Below are 16122 nucleotides of genomic sequence, written 5' to 3' on the forward strand. Positions count from 1 at the left end.
ACACACACACACACACACACACACACACACACACACACAGACACCTTCACCATATTGCAATATTCTGAACGTTTCCTTTTCAGGTTGATTCTCCATGTAGATGAGAACCCTCTTGATGAGGAACCCCAACCAGCAGGAGCTTACCCTATTGAGCCACATGCAAAAACCACCTGGAAACGGAGAGAAGAGTTTGGCTAGAATTGCTAATTAATTTTAATTACTGAGTAATTGGAGATTTGACCTAATAGCCAGGTGATTCGTTAAAATACTGGCGACACCAAGGTTCTCACATTTAAGGATCTGTTATTTCAGCACAGAACTTAGATTCTGTTCCAGGAAGCTTGTGTTCTATGTGTTAGGATTTTAGTGAGGTTCCTCCTACCCCAGTTTCACATTTCAAACTTAAGTACACAGTTAAGGGGTCAGAGCCCAGAAAACCCTCTTTCCTATCTTTTCATGGAAGATCTCCTAAGAAATAGAGAATGAAGGGTTATCCCAGGGTTAGAACATATGGCCTTTGATTGTTGTGGATACTAAATTTGAAAGAGTGGTTCACAGCACTTTTTCAGTTTACTGTGATTTAAAGATCCATTATTTCTGTGGGTGGCTTTATGGACTCCTTGAGTAGGGCCTTCATATCCCAGACTCACAGATGTCCCATGTATAGAGCACAGGGGAAAAGAACCAGAAAGAGTAAAAGTTCAGTCAAGGACGCTTGTGTTTTGCATGTATTCAAAGACCTTCCTGCAGTCATTGCTGGGACTGGGGGAAGGGTGGACATCACACATGCTGCAGAAGAAGGTGGCAATTCCTTTTAACACAATCTCATTGTAACCTGTCACTGTTCAGTCATATGTTCCCGTTCCCTAAAGTCAAAGCTGTGTGCACACCCATCCATGGATCTTCTGGAGACTTTTCAAGATTTCACTGACATGGATTCTTTGGAAATCCATCTTCTGTTTTTGTAAAAGGTTTGCTAAGCAGATGAGAACATGGTGCATTAGAGAGCCTGACCTTAGAGGAGTTTACTACCAGCTTGGCCTTGGGGCAGCTATTTGCAGAGCAGTAATAATCGCAAATGAGCCTGTGGCTACTCACTGTGCATGCCCCACACCTAGTAAAATGGACTTTCTTCTCTCACATCTCCTTCCTTTTTCTTTCCTTCATTTCCTGACTCACACCTAGCTCCCTCCTAGCTCCCTGTTCCAGACCCTTCCTTGGGCCACTGGCCAGCTGCAGGCAAAGCAACCTTGCCTGTTTGCCCTCACCTCCATCTCCCGGCACACTGGTAATCCATTCCACCTGGACCCTGCTCTGTGGAGGACAGCCTCATGCTTGCTCCCTTCAAGAGCCCGGTGCTGGCTTCCCTTGGGCCTTTTGTGCAGAGGATGCTCTCCAGCTGGCCACCGGGAGTTGGTTCTGACCGTAATACTCCTCTCTACTGCTCATGTGATTCCGTGCAGCCTCCTCCTTCTTACCTGACACCTACTCTCCTCACTTCCATGGCAGGCACCTAGAGATGGAAGACCCACTTCCTACTTAGGTGTCCAAGGCAAACATACCTGCTTTTAAAGAGGTCCCAGGACCCAGACGCAGTGACCATATCTGTGTGGCCACTGCACCCTGCTCACTGCCACGAATGTGAAATAAGGTTTCCTATAGTTTATGTTGATTTTGCTATACGTTTAAAGTGCTTTCCTGCTTACACACACTTGAACTCAAAACAACTATGAGATGCCCACCCATATACTCTGCTACAATGATATACAAATTTGTAAATACAAATCAATTCCTAAGATCTTATTTGAAAATAGGCTTTAGTTCCGTCTCCTACACCCAAGTCAGAACTACAGTTGGTCATGTCTGTGCTGATGGGATCTGCAACCCCTACTGCATCCCAGCTGGTGGCGTATTGTCAGAGCTTGACAATGACAATAAGATTTGGGAATCTTTCTCCTTCTCTGGGACCATTCTACAAAACTCAGTACACTGAGGCTAGAAATCTAGGGCTTTTTGATGGGTAAGCTGGCCTCTGAGATCCCTCCATCGATTCAGGTACATGACGTCGTCAGCCAGTCCCCACTATCTGACCCCTTCACAGAAGCTAGTTTACCCTGACGAGAGAAAGCCCTACTGCCCAGCAGCCACATGGTTCTGTCTTCTGAAATGCGACGTCCTTTTCTCCCTCAGCACTGCATCCCTTGAAGTGAGATGCTTCCTTGGTGGGAACATGGAGTTGCGTGTCTGAAGGACTGACAGAGGCCTGTAGAGTCGCGGCAGCAGCAGCAGGTCATGGAAACCATTCCATAGATAACACATTACAGGCAGAGAATCACTTCCGAGTTTTAGCTAGTAGCTTTGAATCGTGTGTTTTCTGGGCTGATCTTTTTTTGCCTGTCACTCTGTTGAGAAATTGACTAAAATGAATGTGGGGTGGTATAAATGTTTATCATGGGATATAGCAGGGTAGACCATGTTTTTCTTTCAGCAGAAAAGAAACATTGTAAGCAGCCCATGTTTAACTATTTAAGCTCATGCGTATAGAGTCCATGAAGGATCCCTCCATCCTCCTATAAACATTGACTGTCAGCTTTGGTCTAGTCACTCCATAGAGGTGGTTCCAGCCCCTCACCTTAAAGAGTAGTGACCTCCTAGGAATGAGTTCCTGGACTCCCTGGTTTTTTGCATTGTGATTTGAGCTGGGGATGTAGCTCAATTGGTAGAATGCTTGCCCAGAGCCATAGAAGTGGACATGGCAGTACATAGCTATAATTCTAACAGTCAAGAGATTGAGGCAGGAGGATCATGAGTTCAAGGTCAACTTAGGTACACAGTGAGTTTGAGGCCAGCTTAGGATACATGAGATCATGACCCCCTTCCCCCACCAACACACACACACACACACACACACACACAAAGATGTGTAAGTACATAGCTTGCCTCCTTTATTTTGAACCTGGTCTGTGCATGGCTTCTCCTGAAAGATCACCTTAACTGAAGACAGTTTAATGGTCTCATCTGATCTATCATATCTAGACTTGGTTCTCTCAAGTATCTGAAGATCCTGACACTGCTATTATAAACAAGAGGTTGGCCAACACTAGTCCACAGTCCAAACCCAGTGAGCCACCAGCACTAGTAAATAACGTTTTATCGGCACACAACTGCATCTCTTCTTTTACAGAATGCCTATAGGTACCTTGAAGGGGCAACAGCATTTCTAGCAGAGACCATATGGGTCACAAAGACAAAAACAGGGTGTATCAGAGAAGATTGGCTCCCAGAGAAATGCTGAGAACCTGTAGTAGATCAAAGCAGCAATAGTACATTGTTCCTGCCTACAGGGGTGTTCTGAAAAGTGTGCAGTAAGTACTGATAAGATCAAAGTGGTCCAGGTGAGAAGACACCGGCTAGGTCCAGAATGAGTCAGTTCCCCTGGATCTCTGTGGATTCCTGCCCCTCTGTTCAGAGTATGAGGCATGCTGTTCAGGAGGGAGGCATCATGGGAAGAAGGAAGTGAGATGACAAAGGGAAAAGTCCCACTGTGCTAACCAAAGGTGAGAAAGACCGTTTGCACGTCCAGGCTGAGACACCAAAAGGATGGAGCTGGGTGGGGTATGTGGCCGAACCACCCTGCCCTGGACAATGGGCAGCATCTGTTGCCCAGTGCAGGCTGGAAGGAACATGGGGGGTACCTTGCTTCCATAAGCTCAAAAACTGGAAATGGATTGAAGAGCCCATGCCTCATCTTCAGTCCATTAACAATCTTTTTACCCAAGCAAATTCACATGTGTCCTTTAAAATGCCAGAACAGGAAGGAACTTAATGCAGGGTTGTTGTTTTTTTTTTTTTCCCTCATGTAATTCCTTTTAAATATAGCACAGTATGATGTACCTACAGTGGTCAAAGCCTCAGACAGAGAATAGATGGTAATGTCGAAGGGCACCTAAAGGGGGCAGGGTAAAATGAAATATTTCATTTGGGTAAAATGAAATATTCCTGGATGTAGGCTGTGCAGTGGTGTGAATGTATTCAGTACTCCTGAGTTGTAACTTGAAAATTACTAAAGTTTCTTTATGCGTGTTCTGCCCCAATCTAAAACAAAGCTTGTCAGTCATGTAATCTGGCAAAGATAAGAGCTATAGTAATAAAGACACCAAGCCAAAGTGGCAGTGTCCATTGTTCAGTTAGGAGCTTAAATTAGAAGCCTACTTTCCCTTCACATTCTATTTTATAGCAGTTTCCTCTTCTAGAAATTTAGAGTTTCACTGTGTTGATTGATTACAACTTCTCTAGGTTAGGGAGATGGCTCAGTCCGTAAAGTGCTTGCTACACAAGCATGAGGACCTGTGTTTGGATCCCCAGAACCCACATAAGAAGTCAGAAAAGGTGGCGCACATCTGTGCTCCCAAGGAAGTGGAGATCCCTGGGGTTTGCTGGCCAGCGAGTCTAGCCAAGTTCGGGAGCTCACATGTGTAAGAGTCCTTTTCTCAAAATAATTAAGTGGGTCAAGCATAGCATTGTCCACCTTTAATCTCAATATTTGTGAGTCAGAGGCAACCAGAGACCTCTGTGAGTTCAAGGCCAGCCTGATCTACACACTTTTGGGCCATTCAGTAGTACATAATGAGAACTGTTTCCAAACCAACCAAGAAACAAACAAAAAACATGGAGAGTAAACAAGGAAGAGTCTGGTGCCAGCCATGGGAGGATGACCGGAAAAGATGGCTCTTTTCATTTCCACCTTTGGAAGTAACTCCCTCTGTTGCTCTTTGGGGATTCTAGGAAAGAAACCTTGATTGGTTTCCCAGGATGAGAGCCATGTCCTTGGTCAGCAGCGACTCTGAAGGGGAACAGAACGAGCTGAGGAACCTGCAGGAGAAGCTGGAGTCCACCATGAAGCTGGTCACCAATCTCTCTGGCCAGCTGTCAGAACTAAAGGACCAGGTAAAAGGCCAAACCCCTCGCCTAGCCCCCACCCCATACTCACTGTCGTCTCCCATCCCAACTCCGATGGAAAGATAGACAGCACTCCCGCGGCAGTAATGAAGCATCTCACCTCCATGGAGGGGACTAGGGGCCAGACTCACCCCTCACAGCCACTGCTTTGGCTGCCCTTACCCTTGGGGTGGCTATGTCACCGTATCTGCACTATTAAGGGTGTGGTCTCAGTGTGTAAGCTACCTCAGTGAAGCACTGGGCATCAAAAACAGCACACTGCATAAAGCTGTACCCTTTGAGACGTGGCTCACCGATGGGAGAGTGTGTGCTTAGTTCTGCTTTAGCTTCTTAGCCCTGGGACTTCTCAAGTATCCACCAGAGTTTGAAGCTCTACAACCTGAGAGAAACTGCAAGTTTTAGGGAGCCTTTCTAGTCCTCTCAGAAACACAGCCCCCACCCTACCCCTTGAAGGAAGTTGAAAAGAGATGACAGACTCACACTAAACCTAGCTATTGTCCTCCACCCACAGACCTTGCCTTAAGAACACAGCAGTCACCAGATGGTTGTGTAGTGATAGGGACCACTTTGGGTCAAGGACTTGAACCAGGGATGGGGAGCAGCTTCACGGGGCTATATAGCCACCTACTAACAGGTCCAGCTCAGCATCATATGGTTCTGAAGGTGTTTGAATGGGCACCATAGACACAGCAGTAGGTACTGGACAAACCTGCCCTGGAGGGAAGTAGCAAGGTGTACCCACAGGTGACGTATTACTTTTATGCACTTCAAAACTAGTGAAGAGCTGGCCCTCAATAAACACTTCTCAGAGACAGTTGAGAGAGCATTTTTAATAAAAGACCAGTGAGAAAAGGTCTTATCGATGAGAGCCATCTGCAGCCCCAGAGCCTGGCAACCACCTGAGAGGAGCAATAACCTAAATAAGAAAACTGAGGAAGATCGAGCTAGATTGCTTTGCTTTTAAAGGGTGTTTCACAGGACCGAACTGACTCCTGAATACATCAAGGGCTGAGCCTGCCTCTGTCCCTGAGAGGCTGGTGAACTTCACAGCGTAGCAAGCTTTTCTCTCCTGTCTGAGATGGCTGTGTGGCATCAAGAATCTCAGGCCAATTAGATGTTTTAACTTAGGTACAGAAAACAAATCTTGGACTCTGATCCAAGACACTTAAACACAGGCGCTACCCATGACCCTGGCACCATTTTTCAGAGCGTTCAGCTACACTTCATGTTCCGGGTATCAGAAATGCTACTGCTCAGGCCTTCTAGTTCTACAGTGTCCCTAACCCTCACCTGAGTTCCTCATGACTATCATTATCATCCTTGCAAGCTCTATTGATATGGGACATGCTCTATTGATATGAACAATTGGGTGTCTCCAGTTTGCCCGAGAGTCTCTTAAAATACATCGGAAACAAAACGATTAAGTTTTTGAGTGTTTTGTGGTGGTAAAGTCAGGGCAGCCCTTCCTTTTGGGTTCTGTTGAAAATCCCTGTCCATGCCATGCTGAGCCTGTCTCCCAGTGCCTCACACACAGTGACTCGGAAGCTGCCTGAAGCCCCACTTCACAGACCAGTGAACCTTGACCTTGGTGTGAGTTGGCCTGAGGAAATACAGCAGGAATGGCAGGTGTAGGGAGACACTCAGGAAAGCGTGGGCCGTTCTACCAGTTCGCTGGTTTACAGGATGAGGATGTGAAGGAACACAGCAGGCTCCTAGGAACCTCATCCCATCCCACTGCACATCACAGCAGGCTCCTAGGAACCTCATCCCATCCCACTGCACATCACAACAGGAGGTGTGAAGCCTTCATCCCCAGGGCTGGCCTGCTTTGATGTGTTTAGTAGGTTTGTTTGTTCTCTTCTGTATTCAGTTTACCTTTTGTGACAAACTTATGCTTTCTTTTTTCTTTCTTCCTTTTTCTTTTTCTCTCTTCCTCCCCATCTCTCTCTTTCTTTCTTTCCTAAAAGGAGAAGAACCTTATTATTTCATGGGACTGAGGGTACATCCGCTGTCATATGCACACAAAAAAAACTATGCACAGCTTTTGTAAACTCAGGCCAGGGTAGAGCTAGTTCTATTAAGCTAACACTTTTGACTAACCCTAGACTAAGAGTCATGAAGCCACCTTAGATCCTCGGTGGTTTCACTGTTCGATTCCCAGCCCTTACATTCTTTTTCAGTTTTCAGGTTGGCAGTTGGAACTGCTCTTTAGAAAAAAAGCCTCTGAGGGACTCTGAAAATGAACTTTTTTTTTTCTTGGAAAGTGTTCTAGGCTACAAAGAAGCATGCAAAAGCAATAGCACATTTTGAAGTTCTTTTTTTACCAGGATTGAACTGCTGAAGTTTCAACATGCTAAGAAAAACAGGGAGGAAAAAAAATCCAAACCACAGTTGCTTTGGGGGCAGGAAAGGGTTGTTTCATTCAAAGGGGGGTAGAAATTGCTTCCTTCATGGGTCGTCTTAACAAGCCTTTGCATCATCTCCGAACTAACTTGACTAGGTTTGAATGTTATTAAGTTTGGTGTTAAGAGAATTTTAAACATTGTTAAGCTGTTGTGTATCAGAACTCATGGTGGCGTGTTACAGATCTGGTTTCGGTCATTGCAAGGATTCCTGCCCACAAAAGGCAACGAAATGGATTAAAACCTAAAAGCCCCACAAATGATACAAGAACAAGAAACTCTGTCACATTTTTACTACAGCCATGAAAGACAACCATTCACTGGGAAATCCAAAAAAAAAAAATGCTTCATCCCTTAGCTATTCTGTAGATGTTCTGACCCAGAAACTAGCAATGGAACGATAGTCATTTAAGTATGAATGACTTTAGGTTTCACTCCTTGCTGTACTTGAGGTCTTTGGGTGTTGTTTTTCTAAACTACCAAGTAGGGGAGGTGTCCTTGCGAAGATATTAGTGAAAACGTGATTCATGTTGTCAGGTGTTCATTCCACTGAGAACGGTTGCCTACGATTACTATTCTAAGTACTAAATGATGCATCTCATCTCCAACTTTCCCCTCCCAAGAGATTCTGAATACTAAATGTGATTCTCTTACATCCTTATTCCAAGGAGGAAGACTAATGTAAGAACTTCATAATATTTTTTTTTGCATGTTTCCTTCCTAATGCAAAAGAGCAAATACTAAGCAAAGGTTAATTTTCTTGAAAATGTGACTGGCTTCCTAAAGGACAGCACCCCTTAACTGTCATGCTAGGAATGTAAGACGTGCCTGAACATCTCAATTGTATTAGCATGTTGCCTTTTTCATGAAAGAGAGCCAAGACAGACGTCTGCCTTCTAGGACTCCATGTTTAGCAAGAAACATAGAGAAGGAGTGAATGGAGCTCCCTGGAACACAGAGGAGGCTGGCCCAACAGTGGCTTCGAGTGAGGGTAGTTTCTGAGTCACACAGCAGGTGGCTTCTGGGCTGGCCGAGAACTACACAGTAGGAGCCTTCCAGGAACGGAAGGAAGCAGCATGAGCAAACGCATGACCGTGCATGGCACACTCAAGGAATGGCTGCACATCCAGGTTAACCTGACTCCTCACTTCCACCAACACAGGAGCCATGCATTTGTCACACACAGCACTAGATGTCAGGGACACAAGGGACAAAGAGGGCCTAGCATCTGCCTTCTAGATCTAGCTGTCTCCCCTCCAGGACTTACAAAAGGGAGTGATGAGTTCCTCACAGTGAGCTTAAGGGAAAGACGGCAGCCATTGCCCCAAGACCTTCTCAGGGTTGTTCATGCGTGGTTCAGAGTCTGAGAAAGAGTTTTGTCAGTGAGGTAGTATTTAACATACTGGGGGGTGACCTGTAAGGATCTGAGCAATACTAATATAATACACAGTATTATTTTATATTTAGCAGATGCTGTGTTTGGGGCTTGTTTCAGGTTTTTTGGTTTTGTGGTTTTGGCTTTTGTTTTGTTTTTACTTCTAAGCATTTGGGGGCTTGTCATTTAAGTCCTACTGACCCTATAGAACCCCAGGAAGGAAGGAATTCTGGTTATTAGACTATGCTGGCCATTTGGAATCTCAGTAACCAGGATGTTTCTCCACATGTAACCAGAAACTTTTCAGAGAGTATTAAGATATGCTGTGAGCCAGGCTAAGGCATCAGTGCCCTGGGGTGAGCCTCTGCCCTATGCCAGCTTTTACTCATGGCATAATCACCCTGGGTCTAGGATTCTAGTGCAAGGTCTTTGTGACGTTACTTCTGTCTGATTTATATTCATATCCATATTTATATTGACAAGAGGCAAAAGGCAGCCCAGAGATGTTCAAGGAAGTTTCTGCATTTGCATAGCTATAGCGCAATGGCAGTTTCTCAACTGCCCATCTTCAGCTGAGTGCAGATCCTAAAACCTTTGCATGTTCTACAATGAGGATGTTTTACATGCTCAGTTACTTAAGTAGAAATCTGATGGGGACTTTTATCAGTAGTCAGTTTTGCTCTAGATGTCCACTGAGTACGATATGCGAGATTAGGACAGGTTATTTCCTGACAAGGTAATGGGAATACATAGTGAGTGGCGCCTTGCAGTAAAATAGCCAGATAGGCTATATTGTAGAAAGTCTGGAACAGGCAGGAACGGTAAGAAAACCAAGCTAAGTGTCCAGTACCACTGGCCTTGGTTCCTTTTAAGTCAGATTTAGTCCTTAGCTGTTTTATGGCTTTTGGTTTTGGTTTTTGTCGTGTCCCCCCCCCCTTTATAACTCTCTTGTAGTTGTTTCTGATAACCAATTCTTGCAATGGAAAGGTTATGACTTCCTCCTGTCTGTGAGGCCAAGGTTAATGCAGATCACACAATCAAATAGTGTACTACTGTATTCTCAGCTGGAGAGAATCTTCTCCAAGACTTGTCTTCATGCAAGAAAAAGGAAACACAGAACTACAGGAAAACAAGATCAAAATGTACAGCCAGGAATTCATTAGAAATACATATTCCTAGGTCCCCATAGCAGACCTGATATATCAAATTCTGTTTGTGGTCCCCTTTGTCTATATTTTAATGTGCTGGGTGGTTATAGTGCTGAACCATTTATGAACCAGTTTATGGAAACAATCAAAGTCAGCCAGGTCTGTATTGGGTACTTGACATGATTAGGCATTCCGACTTCACCGCTAACCTACAGCACTCTGGACCTTATTGGCTTATGAGAGAGGGAAGATGATTTGCCAACAAGCTTTAAAGAAACAAATGGAAGGACCAGGACATGAGGAAGGGAGCCATTGATGGCTCTAAGTGAAGACAAAGGCTCTCTTGTTAAAAGGCAGAAAGCTTTAAAGGGTGTGAGTTTAAGACAAAGATAGAGTGACCGACATACTGAGCAGATAGGAGGCCAGTGTATAGAAAAGATTCTCTCTGGTACCAGCAGTTACTGAAAGCATTACAGAGAAAGTTGTATGGGCCAGCTTTGAGCTGCAAGGTCTTAACAGCTCCATATGGATGTTTTAAGAAAGTACCCTTTCATAGAGGGTGAGTATGCCAAGATTTCTAAACCCGTTTAAATACTTGAGATTATCAAGATATGAATGAATTCCTCACAAGATTGCCTGTCTAGACAGCAGTTGATGTGAGCAAACTATCCGAACTACCTGAGCCTACCCTATCTGAACTGTCAGCCATTCAGATGAGGATGTAACTGACATGGTAACGGAACAATGAGGGTATTCCACGTGCCATGTGAACATTTCCTTCCTCAGATGAACCTGGGAATGTAAACTTTGAAGGCTGGCTAGAATCTCTTCATTCAGTTCCTTACAAAAACCCTCATTTAAAACTTCCAAGTGGAGCCGGGCAGTGGTGGTGCACGCCTTTAATCCCAGCACTTGGGAGGCAGAGGCAGGCAGATTTCTGAGTTTGAGGCCAGCCTGGTCTACAGAGTAAGTTCTAGGACAGCCAAGACTACACAGAGAAACCCTGTCTCAAAAAATACCAAAAAAAAAAAAACTTCCAAGTGGAGATGTTCAATCTTTGTGCATCTTTTTGTCTAAATTATAATAAAGAAAGCATTTCCATTTGAGCATAAAAATAGTATCTCTTGGTTTAAACTGTAAAATGCTCTGCTTTGAGAAAGCAAAATATAACCAACCACCTTAAACGTGAGCCAGAGTAACTGTGCTAGGTATGGTTTTCAGCCAAGAACTGAAACCTAGGCCCCCTGGATTTGACACTGTGCTCGCTCATTTACATATGCCCCACCTCATTCATATAGATCCTCAGCTCCCTACCCTCCAGAGGAATTACCTTCATTGCATGGACTAATGCACAGAGTGGCGGAAGTTAAATAACATTTTGCATTGACTTAAATGGATGTCTGATTTGAAAGTCTTTAGGGTTTTACTATTCTACCCTAAACCTTACGCTATTTGCCCATAGCTTCATCGAATGTATTCATATAGTCTCTTATCTTAGTTAACTTGTGAGCCTCAAGTTCAGAAGTAGTCCCTGAGAATGCTGAGAAAACTCTATTGCAGAGAACTGAGTTGTAAAATAGCCAGGAGAGACCTAGAGACCCAAAGTGAGAACTCAGCTCATCAGGCAGAAGAAAACCAACCTCTTGCTCTGGGCTGAGAGTGTACTTTTTCATGGGGACCCACACTGAGAAATGCTCTCTCCTGATGTGACCCAAAATCCAGTGCCTGTTCACAGCACTGTTGGTTTACCTAGCCTTTAGTTACCCTGCACCTTGCAGAAGTGAGGACCTGTCATCTTTCCTAGAAGAACCAGGTAACTTTTTTCTGACCTTGCAGAATCACTAAGCAGAGGAACCCAAGACCCCTTGAAGAATGTGGACACAAAGTCTCAGAGCCGGGGATTCCAAAAAACACTGCTTTCTCGGATAACGTGACTTAACATAATCATAGCGAGCTGCCATTTTCCAATGAGTCTTGACATCACTTGGAAATGGTTTTTGGAAATGATCTAGAAGCGATGCTTCATCTGTCTTTTGTTTCTCTATGAAACAAGTAGCAAGCAGTACTTCTGAATGTCACCCTGCTGTGCTCGCTTCGGCAGCACATATACTAAGATTGAATGTCACCCTGCATGATGAGGCCACAGAATTCCCCATCTGCAGAGGAAGATGCCCTTGTTGAAGCTGTGTGTGTGTGTGTGTGTGTGTGTGTGTGTGTGTGTGTGACAGTACACTATTTGTAGAAAGTGGGTTTCAGTATAACCCATAACCACAGAGGTAAATCTATGGTTCAGTGTGTGACCTGACGCACAGGAAGTGTCTGAGTGTAATGATGAAACTTTTTAACTTTCCAGATGACAGAACAGAGGAAGCAGAAACAAAGAATCGGCCTTCTAGGACATCCTCCTCACATGAATGTCAACCCACAGCAGCCGGCCTAGGCAAATGAGATGGAGGGACTCTGCTCAACCCTTTTTAAATTATTGTCGGCGTGGGTATGGCTCATTGGTTCTGATCTGCCCACTAAGGTTACATGTGTGCTTAGTACATTTGTAAATACTCGGGTTTTGTATTGTATGTATATGATTGCTACTCTCAGAGGTTTGGACTTTCGTATTGTAATTAGCTCTGTTGGCATGGTTGACTTGTCACTCCTGCCAAAAATATTAAAAATGCCTTTTTTGGAAGGACTATAGAAAGTACCTGATTTGCACTTGAACCAGATTATAGATTTAAAAGTATATGACATGTATTTTGTATTTAAAACTAGAATAGCCAGTATTTATGTTTTTTATAAAACTGTGCAATACAAATTATGCAATCACCATAACTTTGTAACTCCCGAGTGTCCTAAGGGAGTACGCATCTTTGAAGCTGATATGTTAATACTCATGTAATAAATGGTTAAATATCAAATGATGATGCTGCTGCCAAAATTATATTAATAGCGAGTTTCTGGCCCCTGGGCAATTTTGTACCTTGTAATTATCCTAGAGTGATGCTGTTTCTTGTTGCTAATGGCATTAGTGCCCCTGTATCCTAGCGATAACTCCAGGTCTGTGAACCATTCAAACAGCATTCATTTTGAGAAAAGCAACTTTAGTTTCAAGGATAATTTTAAGCTTCAAAATTAATCATTTAAAGTGTTTCTTTAAGAGAGCCATGTTAGAGACTCACACTTCAGCTTGAAAGGAGTCGATGAATTAATTTTTTAAAGGGAACTTTTTACATGATGTTTGGAATAACAGCATATTGCTGACCAATCAGTGTCATCTCCCGGGTGAATTTTGATGTCACATTATAGTCAAATGAGTTAGCTGATGGTTTCTAGGTTTTCTTCATCCAAACCAACATGATGCAGTAGGTAAGAAGTTATTATGCATATATACATATATACATCCATATAAGAGAAAGTAGAAGCTGTGCCCTTAGGAGGCATAGCTGAACACTGACAATGCTGTTCTTCTGAAAGAGCCACGTTTGGGTTTTATTTCTTTGTCACATGATTTCTTTTCTGGATAGGTGCAAAGTATAACAGGAAGTGTTTTCTACCTGTTGCCTTGTTTTGTACCTGGGTCTCCTTTTACTAGACCGTCTCTGCACAAAGGTTTAAAAAAATGAACTGTAAGCAGAGTTCTGAAGCGAGTCAAGTTTGTAAATGCATACCTAAAGATATTTAATAAATGATGCAGAATACTATGCAGTGACTGGCTGGTGTCTTTCATTTGGCATTTCCTTGTGGCTTGAGAGCAATTCTAGGGTTAGACTTTTCTCCCCATTGGGACCGAGTTAAACTACAGTTAAAAGTTGATTTGGTTACCAGATTAATTAGGAAATACTGACCTGATTTTAGACAATAAACAATTGCTTATATTCCAAGAAACATCAGTAAAACAAATATCAGAGGGAACTTCATACAGAATTTATTCTCAGTGACTGGATGGCACCAGGCTGTCAAAGGCACCTGGTATGACAAGGTACAGGATGCTCTGTTTAAGTGTGGCCACCTTTAACTTGGTATCTCCCAGATGAGAGGAAGTATCACTAATCATTGAAATTTGTTTTGGTCTACTCCCCGATGATCAGGGTCCTATCAAGGAGCATTGATGATGTTTGTTTTGTCATTCTTCTATCCAAATATAGAAAATGTGTCCCTTCCTGAAGCAAGCCTGGCTTTGGCCGCTCCCTTTGACGCCTGTTTACTGTGCTTTGGTAAACAGGACTAATTCTCACCCAACTCAGAGAACTGGGTCAGGATTAAATTCCATCTTAATAGGTAATTTCATAACTTACACTTTACTATATAAATTGGGTAACTTAAATCAATTCTCCAGACAGTTTAAAATTTTCCACCATAAGGTAAGCCTATGAGAGACGCGTGCTTTTTGTCTAAAACCAAAATGGCTCCTGTACTCAATCCCATAATACTGTGCGGCCAGCAAGAACCTGCTCTTTGCCCTGGGCTTAGTCTTTGATCTCTCAAGCTATCCAATACAGCATGGCTGGCAGTGTATGCTGTGTCTCCCCACGTCCTACCCCGTTCACTGGAAACTTCTGCATTGACATGTTTAGGTGGCAGCTTTTACAGGTTTGTCGTGTCTCATTTGAATCCTGTCACCAAAGATATAAATCTTCATTCAGTTTGCCAGCTTCAGCAGAAAATAATTGAAACTGGAATGTCACTCCGCCTTACACGTAGCAGGTCCTACCCTGGGAATGTGGGCGTCAATGCCAAAGCTAGTGTAGTATAGCTAAAACAGAATCAGCAGGTAACTCTCCCAGGGCCACTGCCTCCTCCACAGACCACCTTTTCCTATACCTCTATTTCAGGGATTAAGATCCAGGTCACCTTCAAAATTACCTCCCCCACCCGCCATGAAGAAGTATCATTTCCAGGCTAAGCATTAGATAGGACAGTTCAGTGCCCATGTGCAAGAAAGCCTTTGCGGCTTTATTTGCTTAAGTGTTTGCCACCATACCAAATCAAGTTTTGTTTTGGGGTTTGGCTTGTTGGTTGGTAGGTTTGTTTATTTGTTTGTTTTGAGACAGGTCCTCCTTAAAAGACAACATGCTCAGTCTACCAGACCAAAGAGCGGTAAATGAGCCTTAAAAGATGAGCCCTGGAGCCTTCAACGGGGAGAGTAACTTCCTGAGTGCTGGCTCCAAGATAAACAGACACCTCCTGACTTCTGCAAGACAGAGCTAGCTCTGTCCGAGACAGATGCTGCCCGCCTTCCAGAACAGGGCTAGCCTACTTTAGCAGTCTACCCACAGATTGCTCTTTCTTCTCAGATCGCTTTCATAAGAGACTCTCTATAAGCTAGAAAGCACTCAGTGTGAATACTATATCAAGACTGAAAATCCTGTGGCAAAGATAAGCAACAGGCACACTCCTAACAGATCTGCCTTCCACGCCAAGAGATCTCATACAGTACCTTTACTTAGCCACATCTTTCGAAAGGAGAGCCAGTCTCAATCAAGGCAGCTCCCTCCAGATGACTGTACTCATGGCTGTCCCATCCTGTCCCAGAAGTCAAGTGTTTAGCCAGATCCACTTAACTCTAGTTCACTGATCACTTGTTAACAATCGGCCGGGATGTCGGAAAACCCCCATAAAGATTTCAATTTTACAGAAAGTACCCAAAATTCCACTGATTTTGCATCACAAAGTGGTGGTTAAAGTACTGTTTTGAGTAAAACGCACTGTGTGTGGTTTTTGTGGGTGGCTTTAGCTAAGAGTGACTATCAGACCTCAATTACCTGACAGGAGAGAGCTATGACGGCAATTATAATTAAGACAATTAGTATCATAACAAATACCTTTCCACCCTTAGCAGTAGAAGCCATGAATAGCATCCCAAAGCCAATTCAGAAACATAACCAGCTCAACACCCCAAACCTACCAACATGGACAATTTAGAAAACAACCACAGTGGATTGCAAGTGTCACAACTCACATTATAGGAAGGATTGCCTTAATGCTGGACTTCTGAATTCATTTACAAGTCTCTAGATTACTGGAGGTATGACTTGAGAAAAAAAAAATAGCAAGCAAGCAACCTAAAATATTTTTAAGGTCATGACAAGCCAGTGTGAAAGAGAATCCTAACACCTAGAAGTGAAACTGCATCATCCACCCAGCCTGGAAAGAAAAAAGAAAGCTAAAAACCACCATAGAGCAAGAAGGCAGAGTTTGAGAAAACCCCTAAGGTGAATTCTGAACAACAACAAAAAGAGTC

General features: G+C 43.6%; 1 protein-coding gene across 20 annotated transcripts in view; it reads left to right on the forward strand.

The window, feature by feature from the left end:
• Itpr1 (inositol 1,4,5-trisphosphate receptor type 1) overlaps window positions 1–13584 on the forward strand; it is a 335636-nt gene extending 322052 nt beyond the window's left edge. For 19 of the 20 annotated variants that reach the window (XM_031382803.1, XM_031382806.1, XM_031382804.1 and 16 more), the window contains 2 exons: window positions 4786–4947; window positions 12238–13584. In XM_031382803.1, coding sequence (XP_031238663.1) covers window positions 4786–4947; window positions 12238–12324 — 249 coding nt within the window. In that variant the 3' untranslated portion in view covers window positions 12325–13584. Of the gene's footprint in view, window positions 1–2190; window positions 2458–4785; window positions 4948–12237 lie in introns of those variants that run through there. The other variant, XM_031382816.1, reaches the window with a different exon arrangement.
• The last annotated feature ends 2538 nt before the right edge of the window (window positions 13585–16122 follow it).

The sequence above is a fragment of the Mastomys coucha genome, unplaced genomic scaffold, assembly GCF_008632895.1.
Source record: "Mastomys coucha isolate ucsf_1 unplaced genomic scaffold, UCSF_Mcou_1 pScaffold20, whole genome shotgun sequence".
NCBI classification, from domain to species: domain Eukaryota; kingdom Metazoa; phylum Chordata; class Mammalia; order Rodentia; family Muridae; genus Mastomys; species Mastomys coucha.